The 11,369-nt window shown below is 40.6% G+C and overlaps 2 protein-coding genes across 4 annotated transcripts in view; one reads left to right on the top strand and one right to left on the bottom strand.

The window, feature by feature from the left end:
* Nucleotides 1-11,369, top strand: part of Nf1 (neurofibromin 1) — a 239,489-nt gene that overhangs the window by 181,395 nt on the left and 46,725 nt on the right. The gene's annotated exons all lie outside the window — the stretch shown is intronic.
* Evi2a (ecotropic viral integration site 2A) lies at nt 2,436-7,787 on the bottom strand. The gene is made up of 2 exons (XM_034506968.2): nt 7,567-7,787; nt 2,436-4,982 (listed from the first exon to the last, which is right to left on the bottom strand). Exon 2 carries the CDS (start codon nt 4,960-4,962, stop codon nt 4,300-4,302), a length of 663 nt encoding a protein of 220 aa, XP_034362859.1. The 5' UTR covers nt 4,963-4,982; nt 7,567-7,787; the 3' UTR covers nt 2,436-4,299.

The following is an 11,369-nucleotide window of genomic DNA, read 5'->3' as shown; positions in this document are numbered from 1 at the left end:
AGGACTGTGTCTTGCCTAAGAAATTATATATTCTGAGGTAAATTCTGAGGGAGATTGCTTATTGGAAATAATGAGTGTTGTTTGGATTTTAGGCAGGTCATTGCCTTTCTCAGTCGCCATTTCCTCCTCTGAAGAAATATTACCTTGGAATATTGCAAGCACTAGATAAGGTGATGCCTTACATGGTAGGTAAGCAGAACTTAGTGAGTGTTATTTCTTCATTGACAGCACCCAAGGAAAGTATAGGCAGAGTATAAGTAAAAGTATAATTAGGTTATTCTCACCAATTTGATTTTGGTACTGTGGGTCACACATACTAGGCACGACTCTGCTAATGTGCTGTACGTTTGCCCGAATGCTTCCTTTAAAAAGAAGACATTTTTAGTTTTCTGTATATGTATGCCACATATGCATGAGTGCCCTCTGTGGCTAGAAGAGGGTTCAGCTCCCCCCAGAAGCTGAGATGCTCTTGGTGGTAAGCTGCCTGGACACAAGTGATGGACATCTGAACTCAGTGCACTCCTTAACTATTAAGCTGTCTCTCCAGTCCCCCTAATACTTTCCAAATAAGAAGTTGACTAAGCCAGGTCTATTGAAGAGTACAAGTGTCGCTGAAGAAAGGTTTCTTTAAGCAGGTCTTTCTCTAGCCTCTTCCTCATCTAAAAAGTGAAAATTGTAATCCCTAACTTATTATGGGATGTAAATAAGTGTAAACACCTCCTGGGTGCACAGTATAGCAGATACAGTAAAAGCCAGCATGTCCTAGTCAGTGCCAAGGAACATAGATTACTGTGACTTAGTTCTTAACTTAAAAGGACTTAAACGTAATAGAATGTAATAAAATGTTATAAACAAAGTTTTTATTTGGGTGGTGGTGGGGGGCAATAAAGCTTTGTTTATTTTTGAGAACAGGGTGTCTTTGTATGACCTAGACTGGTCTTGAACTGTCCCTGTTTCAGCCTCCCAAATGCTGGGATTATAGGCTTGTGCCATCACCACACCCTGCTGTTACAAAGCTTTTAATTTACTATTTTAAGTTACTTTTAAATCTTTAGATTAAGATGGTTATTATAGCCGGGCGGTGGTGGCGCATGCCTTTAATCCCAGCACTTGGGAGGCAGAGGCAGGCGGATTTCTGAGTTCGAGGCCAGCCTGGTCTATAGAGTGAGTTCCAGGACAGCCAAGGGCTACACAGAGAAACCCTGCCTCAAAAAAACCAAAAACAACAACAACAACAAAAAAAAAAAGATGGTTATTATATCCAGGAGTAGAAAATAAAAATGGTTTTGTCCAAAAATAACTTAGAAAACTTTGTCTCTGTAGACATCTTTACTCTTTTTTCATAAGTTCCTATTAAGGTACCATTCTTAGGATGTGTGTTTTAAAATCAAGTAGTGAGTAATAGATTTTAAATATTCCTGAAGTACATAAAAGTCTTCTGTTTTATTTGAAAATATTTGACAAATATGTTTACTATTGAAGGAATTTCTTAGTCACTTTCCTGCCCTTAGAGGTTATTTTGTTCTAATTTCCTCTGACAAGTATTTGTTTCTAACAATTAACTCTATGAAGATAACTGAGTTATCACTCCATGTCTGCCACCCAACCTCATCTTTAATTTGTAGAAAATGGGAGCACTGTCTGAAGTTATTTCCAGTCAGGGCTGTTTTACCCTTGAAAAGAAGAGCAGAGTCTGGCATAATGATGCATGTCTGTAATCTCAGCATTTTGGAGGTGGAGCAGGAGGCTCTGGTGTGTGTGTTGGAGATCATCAAACACAGTGACTTTGAGCCCAGCATGAGTCGCAGAACAAACAAACCCTCACTCCACCCACAGACCTTGTAACAGCAAAAGGACTAGAGTAGAATGGTCAGAAGAGATGTAAGAGAAAGAAAGATACTGGTCTCAGGGTCCGCTTGTCCCTGCAGGCTTTTAGTTTTCATTTTGTTAACATTTTGCTTTATCTGTTGTAAAATGGTTATGGTTTACTGTTTAGGGAAATGAACTTTTTTTTTTAACTAGTAGTAAATTCATGAAAAAAATTGGTATCAGGAGGTTAAGAGCACTGATTGCTCTTACAAACAACCAAGTTCAGCTCCCAGCAGCCACATGGCAGCTCACAACCATCTGTAACTCCAGTCCCAGAGAGGACCTGGTGCCCTCCTCTTGCACCAGACACATATGTAGTGTATAGATACATATGCAAGCAAAATACCCATATACCTTTAAAAAAAGCAAAGAAAATAATTTGATTTCATGTGCCCCTTAACACAGAGTTTATTTAAACATGTAACCCAGAATTTAAAGTAACAGAGTTTGACAGACATGAATGTGATGGTCAAGGGTAACACCATCTAGGGAGTTAGGAAGAAACTCTCAGTACTTGACCTGAAAGTCAGCGCATTGTTACTGGAATCAGATGGAGGGTATGGGAATTAGGTATTGGCATTTTTATTTGGTTCTGATGTGTAGCAAGGATGAATAACACATTAAGAGGGAAATGTTAAAGGGCCAGAGGGATGGTTTAATAGTTAAACGCACTTGTTCTTATAGAGAACCCAAGTCTAACACCCATTTGGCAAGTCACAGCTGTCTGTAACTGCAGTTCCAGGGAATCTGACACCATTTCTGGCCTTCAAGAGTACTACATAAACATTGTGCACAAACATACATGCAGGCAAAACACTCACATAAAATAAAAATAAACCCTTAAATTTTTAAAAAAGGAACATACTGGGCTGAAGGGATGGCTCAGAGGTTAAGAGCACATACAGAGGTCTTGAGTTCAATTCCCAGCAACCACATAGCTCACAGCCATCTGTAATGAGATCTGGTGACCTCTTCTGGCCTGCAGGCATACTTGCAGGCAGAATGCTGGATACATAATAAATACATACATACATACATACATAGATTTTTTTTTTTTTTTAGAAAAAGGAACATACTGATCTTGCAGAGACCCAGGTTTAGTTGCCAGTACTCACATCAGGTGGTTCATCATCACCTATAACTCCAGAGAGATGTTGAATAAACTAGGTTCTGTGAGCACTTATACTTGCAAATGTACACACACACACAAATTTCACTTTCTTTATGCTGCTCTGGAGAGTAAACATGAAGTTTGATCATTTATATGTTACTTAGCATTCTTAGATTCTAAACGTTAACCAGTTTTAAGGCATTTGTTATGGTTTGTTGTTAATACTTAAGACAGGGGTACGCTGTGCAGGCCCGACTACCCTCAAACTCAGAAACCTCTGATTTGAGCTTCCAAAATGTTAGGAATACAGATGTGTGCTACCACACCTGGCTGGTGTTTTTTATTAATCTTCTAGTAAACTGTGTATATAAAATATAAATGTTACTCTTTTTTGAAAAGTTACTTTATATATATGAATGTTTTATGTATATGCGTTTATGTTTGTGTACCATGTGTATGCCTGGTGCCCAAGGAAGGCAAGATCCCTTGGAACTGGAGTTGCAGCCAGCTCTGAGACTTGTGTGAGTGCTGGGAATAGAACGAGGGTTCTCTTGAAGAATGGTCAGTGCCCTCCTTCCTTCTGAGCCATCTCTCCAGTCCTTTCAAATGTTATTCTTGAACTAAAACATGTTCATATTTATTCACAGCCTTCGGTTGTGGGTGTGAATCTCATCTATTTTGGTTGTGTTGTTTTTCTTATTTTTATAACATATTCTAAAACAACATAAATGAGAGATACATAGCTTTGTTCTAAAGTCTGTTTTCATTTATTATACAAAATTAAATTTTAATGTGTTATGTGTAAGTGAAAAGCACTTTTGTCTTGTGCCATATGTAAAGGTAAAGAGATGTAGCCTAACATTAGCTGGGCTAAGACACCAACTGGTGCAAGTTCTACCTCATCCAGTGAGGCTGTACCATTGGATTATACAGTTGAATTCTAAATGTTAGGAATTTGACTTCTGCTAGGCATTGTGGCATCTGCTTGGCTATAAGGGCTTAATAGAACTCTTCCAAGTTCAAGGACATTCAGACAGAGTTCCTCCACTGCAGAACAGGAGTATTTAATTACTTCATGTTATTTCTATTAGTTTCTTCGGCTGCTGTTGTTTTATTTACTCCAAATATATGAAATATGAAACAGAAATAAAACTTCAGCATGGATACATCTCCCTTCCTGGTCTGTTTGATGCCAAACAAACAGCATGTCAGACTTTTGATCATTCAAGCAAACACAGATGTGAAATACCACCAGCTAGCTTTATTTTTAACTCAGCCTTCCTCATTGCTGCTTTGTATTTCCCTTTCCAAACCATGGTCTAGTTGAGTTTTTCAGTTCCTTCTTCATGCTTCCTTTCCCTGGCAGCTGTAAGCACACCAGTAGATTGCATCAAGAGGTTGGGGCCTGTGAGCTCCTTTGCTCTTTTCCAAGTGTTCGATTCAGCAGTCCAGAGCCCACTGCTTGCTAGAAAGTCACCGTTGCTCCGAGGCTGGCGCTTGCCTACTTGTTTTGACCTTCTAAGAGATGAGACTTTGTTTGCCAGAACCACGGTTGATAGAAACAGAAAGGTACAGATAAGGAAAAGCACTGCAATCACAATTAAGCAAATTAGCATGGCCGTGTTGCTGGTGTTCTCGCAGGCTTCCTTTTTAAAAGTTTCCCCCTGACTTTTGATCTCTGCTGTTGGAGAACTGTTTTTGAAGGTGTGAAGTGTGGAGGACTTGGGTGTAGATGTAGGAGCTAAAGGCACAGTGGGAGATGATGCAGGCTTGTCTTTGGCACTCATCTTGTGACCCAAGGCAGGAGTGACAAGGTTTGTGTTCTCACTCGGATGACTGCTTGTGCTGTTTTGATCAATGGAATCCGAGGCATTGATACTGTTAGCCCACAGATGTGTATAGTTTGCTTTTGTTCCAGGAGATGAGGACCACACTGTTGTCATCAGGAAAACAAGATGCAGGTACTGTCCTGTGTGCTCCATGCCTGCAGCTACACTGGTATCTGTTGAGACAGCAGTATCAATTGTTAGTTTGTGGAAGAACAGTGTCTGGCACGTGTAGTAATTGTAGTTAATTGACTGTACTTGAGATAGCACAAGGACACCAGAGATCCATGCCTACCTTTTGCTATTGGATTCTTCTCAAGTGAATTTGTTATTTTGGTTTTTAACTGAATGTTCATTCCTGTTCTTAGATTGTACATAAAAATTTAAAATTCTGTTGTACATTCTGATGGTGTATGTTAGCATTACAAATATGTTGACCATGTTTAACCTTACACCAGAGCTATACATATTCTCCCTTTTAAGGTAGTGCACTGGACCTCAGCTTGTAGTCAGATGCTTCTGCTTTTGTGCTCATGCTTCCTCTTTGAAGGCTCCTTCTTACGGAAGTGTCCACCGTCTGAGAAGCATGTCCTCATCTTGAAGTAAAGGAGAAGGTGGCCGTGAAAGTTTTGTTTCAAGTTTAAAAAGATATCACAAGTGGCTTTTTTTTTTGTAGGAGAGGGAGGGTGGAGGCTTGGAGCCTGAGAGCGAGTGTACATCAGGTGAGAATTTGAAGTGCTGTTTGTCTTTCTAGTATGATGTTAAGCAGCCTGAGGATTGTGGTTCTAGAACACAGCCTTGTGGGCATTGCTGACTCCCTCTATTGCTGTAGCTGACTATGGCTTTCCAAATAGCAGAGGCATAGTGCTTCTCTCAGCCTAGAATCAGGAAAGCAAAAGACTTCTTTTGCACTCAGAGGTATATCAATCAAAGGTGACCACACTTGTTGTCATTTTGTAACTGACATTTTTTCTCCCTCATTTTAACAGAAATCTACAAAAGAAATTATAGAGAACAATGAAAAGGAATCACTCATCAGGCTTCTGAGCCCTAGAACACAGTGTCTGAGTGTGAGCAGTTCATCTTAACATTAGAAGGCTGAGACTAGGCACCCAGGGTGCAGCCTTGTGCTAGCTCATGTTCAGCCCTTATCCTACCCTTCCTCCCCCAAACTGAAGCTTAGTTTGGGGCTCAGAGCTTCCTAGAAGCCAGTGCATAAAAGGACAAAATTCTCTTCTTAGCTCTTGTTACTGACAATCTGTTTAGAGGTCTCCCTGGGGCTGTCATGTCTGCCCCAAGTACAGCTAACCTAGCAAGAGACATTTGGTTACACCTTTAGTGAAGTGAGTTGTTTCTTCTCTTTAAAAGATCAGCCTACCTCTGCCTCCTGAGTTCTGGGATCAAAGGTGGGTAGCCAGGACCAGCTGAGGTATTTATAATACTATACCAGTTTTCCAGAGTAACCCTTGAAAGAATATTTTATTCAGAGCATAAATAAGAGGAGACTAGATTGTTCTAAGACTTAATGAGTGTAGTTGTCTTATTAAGAATCCTGTGTGTTTTATAGATGTTACTTTCAAACTTGATTATGTGGAGGAGGTTTTTTTTGTTTTTGTTTACAGGCCTAGGTTAGGGCCTAAGATTCTGTCTAAACTACTCCCAAGTGGTACAGACACCACCTTGCTAGTCACACTTTAGCCAGGGAGGTTTACTGTGGTATAATACATGCCATTGACAATATTGGAATGCTGATAAACACAGAAGTTGAGATTAACAGATGAGATATGCTAAGTTGCACGGACAAATAGTATATAGTAAATGATGCTACTTAGAAACTATGTTTTGATTAATATTTTATACTAAGAATGGAGCGGGAAAAAAACCTAGTGTTCTGGGATCCAGATCACTATTGGGATTATGACTGTTGGTAGACACTTAAAGATACAGTGCACTGACTTTTGTGTGATAGTATTCAGCTTCAGTCTTCAAGTTGAATGATAGGATTCTCTGGATACTTTATAAGTCAGTCACATACCCAAAAAAAAAAAAAACCCACTTTAAACTGATTTAGTAAGAAATGTCCATCCTTTTCTACCAGAGTAGACTTACGCATTCAATGTTAAAATGACCTAGTGTAGGTTATTATAATTAATAATTACATGAGTTTATTCACAGTGCAGTACACATCCCATTATTCTACACGCTAGCAGAAGTACCGCAGGACAGCATAATAGGTCTGCTGTTGATTGTCTTCAGCCAGATGTGCTGTCGCGCCCCAGTAAACAAGCTGCTGGCAAAATACGACTCTCTATTTTGCTCACAACTGCCTGAGAATAGAGACTGTTTCTATATCTCTCTTTTATGCCCCAGAGGCCAGGTTGGGTTAGCAAGGTTTTGATTTTCTAGTTTTGGTTTTTAATCTCATCATTTTTAGTCAGATTTGTAATGCCTAAGCTTTAGTAATAAGAATGTATTTCCTTAATTTCAAAACAAAACAAAAAAGCTAAAGCTTTTCAACTCATTTGAGTACAAACTCAAGATCTTCTTCATCCTGATTTAAAATTTCTTACTAATAATTATAATTTTTCCTAGTTCTAATTGATTATGCTGTTTATTTAATTTTTCATAATGGATTAGAAAACACATAACGATTCTACATTGTTAGATATATGTATACATCTTTGAAAAAGCACTTCCTCTCCACTAACCTGAACAAAGTTATAAGTGGAAAGGAATAAGAAAGCCACATGTGCGACCTACCTCACAGAGCGCTCTGTCCCAGCCTTTACTTCATAAGCCACTTCTGTTCTTCTCTTCTTATTTTAAGTAGAATAGTTTGGAGACTATGAAACTCAAATCTACAAGGGTTTTTTAAGAGGATATGTACAGCTAGCTTTCCACTTTTAAAACCAAACCACAGATGACACATTTCCTTTCCGCTGCAACTCAAACACATGTCACGAGGAAAAGCAAAGACTGACTTGTCCAGTTGGCAATGGGATGACAAGAGGCTTTGTAGCACCAGTCTCCTCCCCCAGAATGGGGAGGGCTTTCCTTCCCCTCCCACCCACCCCCCCAACCTTTCTTCCCCTCACCTATGGCTTATTGTTTATTCCTACTATCTGCTTTTGAAATTAGTATTATTCAATGGAATTTACATGATGGCATCTTTAGTGTGGCATTAAAATCACTTCTCTAGTTTTATTTTACGTCACAGACTGATTTGGAAACATAAATGTGGAGTCCTTAGAGGTATTTGTCAGCTAGGAGGATCAGTCACACACATCACTGCCATTTCAAGCTGGGAACTGCAGCAGTGATCTGAGCAGAATTTGGGCCAGAGAATGCTTGCAGGGTGTGGTGTGTGTAGTTTCTGTCATTGCCTCAGATTAGACACATCTGAGATGGATTACATTGTCTTCTGTGAAATCAGATAGATACCCCTGATGATCTCCTTGGCTCTACTGATGGTACAGAAGCCTGGGTTACAGCAAATCCTCTCAGTTTATACTATGCTAGGATCCGCCCTTCAGATGATTTTGATGCACTCATGTCCTCACTAGCCCCAGACACTTCAGCATCTCCATCGCTGTCTTTGATCCTACCCCCCTTCCCCCCCCCCTTTGTTCTACTGAACACCACACTAATCAACTGGGCTCATTAGACACTTCCTCATTTCCTTTAAAAAAAAAAAAAAAAAAGACAACTTTTAATTTATATAATTTAAATTTTTATTTATTTTTATGGTATCACTGGGACTGATCCCAGTTATCTATGCCTACCTTTATGTAGGTTTTGATGTCACCAGGTTTGCATGACAAGCACCTGCTGAGCCATCTCTCTCTGACCTCCTCTCCTTTTTATTTTGAGTCAGGTTCATTAAGTTGCCCATGGTAGCTTTGAATACTTTTGGGTTTTGTTGTTTTTCATCTTTTTTTACTCTTCTCTCACAATACATCCCAACCAAAGCTTCCCCTCCCTCCTCTCCTCAGTCCTCCCCCACACCTCCACCATTTTCCTTCAAAAAAAGAGCAGGCCTGAAACAGGTTTTCATGTAGTTGAGGCAGGCCTAGAACTCAGTATGTAGCTGAGGATAACCTTGCCTTTATGAACATCCTGCCTTGCTCCCCATGTGCTAGGATTACAGGCTTGAATTACCACACCCATCTGAGTGCCAGGGATTAAACCCAAACTTTCATATATCCACTAAGCAAGTACTCCGCCAACTGACCAAAACTGCAGCCTCCTTGTTTCTTACTAAAAGTTGAAAAACTTGCCTATATTTTCAAAAGTGATTCCAAAATATTTGCATAAATTGGAATATTGTTTTAAAACAACAAAAGTGTCATGCTTTCTACATACATTCATATTAGTAGGCCTGTGCTGGTATCAACCAATTTATTTTCAGCAGCAGGATAGTGGGCTCCAACACTGGCAATCCACAGAACATAGCTTGAGGAGTGTCCCCCAGGCAAACACTGAGGTCTTTTCTGGTCTCTCATGGCTGTTGTCTTCCCTTGTTTCCCATCTGTCTCTCAGAGCTCACCTGTGTGGATCTATTGCTCTAGCTGTTATAGAACACACTTAGTCACCTCTTTCATTTTCTCCTCCTCAAGGCCACCTTTGTTGAGAACCGCACTACCCCACGTTTGGGGGCCAAATATGTCGGGGACCACGCTATCAATGTTGAGGCCCACATTCTGCATCAACACTTTGCCTCAACACTTTTGGGGCTAAGTGCTCTGGTCAAGAGAGAGTGTGGCTCTTGGGGCAAGAGACGCGAAGAATGGAGACAAGACAGGGTGTGATTCAGTCTCTTCTATTTTCTCAAGTCTCTCTTATTGAAGGGAATTCTGAGGTATTTATATACACAAGCAGGAGAACACAGGTGAAAACATTTTACCACGTGCACCATACAGCTGAGGTCACTAAACAGCAAAACAAGCTATGTGGGATAAACAATATATTTATCAGAGTGTGCTTCAGCTGTTATAGGCTTTTGACAACCAAGTCTTTCATCAGGGTATATGGTTCCAAATGGCTGCAAAGTTGATCTAGCCGCTTTCTACTAAAGTCAGCTCCCAACAAAAAGCCTTGGGGGCTAAGTTGTTAGAGCCCGCACTGCCCCAAGCTGCTCCGGTCAGGGGTTCAGCAAGACAGAGAGTGAGGATGGACGGGAAGAATGGAGATCAGACAGAGTGTGATTCAATCCCATTTATTCTTCAGTCTCTCTTCTTCTCTCTTTCCAAGTCCCTAGTTCCTAGTACCAAGTCTCAGGTCCTAATTCCTAGTTCCTCTATAATAAATCTCAAATCCTAATCTCTGTTCCAAGTTGCTAGTCTCTTTCCCAGTTCCAAATTCTCTTCCAAGTGCCTGTCTCGAGTACAAGTGTCTAATCCTAGTTGCCTTTCCTCTGGTCTCGAGTCTCAAGTACTCTTCCAAGTACAAGTGTCTAATTCTCTGTTGCTTTCTTCTGTCTGCCTCTCACCTTTTATATGTCTCACTTCTAAGCCACGCCTTTAAGTCACGCCTTTAAGTCTTATCTCTAAATCACACCTTTAAGTCTCACACACCTAAGGGAAGATCTTGGGTATCTAAAACAAGATGTTATCAGAGTGTGCTCAGCTGTTGTAGGCTGTTATCTCTTGTCAGGGTATATGACTCAAGAAGGCTGCAAGGCTCCCCACGCGCCTTCTCTTTTCTGTTCAGTTCCAACCCTCAGGGCTGGCTCACCTGCCTTCTCTGAGGGCCAACTCTGCTGCATTGACCAGGTGAGGTATAGGGCCAGTTAACTCTGTCATGACCAGCTCTCCCAACTGCCTCTAGTGGTGAGAGTGTGTGTGTGGGGGGGAGTGTCTTTTATCATTTATTCTTTTTAATCTTAAACTGTTTCTTTCATTTTAAAAATAATCCAACTTGTCATTTTATTTTTCAACAAGAAGATTAAAATTTTTACATGAAGATATTTATCATAACTCAGAGATAATGGAGCATAAGGAACAGCGGGCCCGAGTTAATACAGGTGTTTGGATCTAAGTCAAGTACAGTACTCTTCAGAGCTTTCTTACTGTGCCTAATTGTGTTGATTAATGTTCTTTCATTTGTAAGCAAGATATGACTGTGGGGAGCCAAGGAAACCCTGGGTGACTGTGTAAGGACCAAATCAAGTCCTAAGGAATGAGTGGTGTTGAATACCTCAGGTCCATGGCAATGGCAAAGTGTCACAGACACACACAACCTCACACACATACACCCATAGTGAAGCTCAGAAGGACTGCAGAGCCTTCCTCTGGTCCCTTAGGATGTTGCCAGGGTATGCAATATGAGTGTTTACCATCGGTTGACCAGTGTGTGCTAAAATTAGCAATTGTAGCTCTCTCCCCCCTGGTTGGTAAAGCCTAAGACTGCTCACCTACAGAGATCTTCTGTCAAGACTAGGTGGCCTCGCTGTGCCTAATACATTTCCTGAGGGTTAGGCTTGCTGCAGTAGTTGGTGCAATGCCATCAGAGTGTGCATAGTCCACTTCACCAGCTTGTCTGTATGTGCATTTGTGTCAGCCCTT

This window comes from Arvicanthis niloticus, chromosome 6, assembly GCF_011762505.2.
Source record: "Arvicanthis niloticus isolate mArvNil1 chromosome 6, mArvNil1.pat.X, whole genome shotgun sequence".
Lineage (NCBI taxonomy): Eukaryota > Metazoa > Chordata > Mammalia > Rodentia > Muridae > Arvicanthis > Arvicanthis niloticus.
The sequence above is the reverse complement of the archived record's forward strand: the minus strand, read 5'-3'. Positions and strand labels throughout refer to the sequence as shown.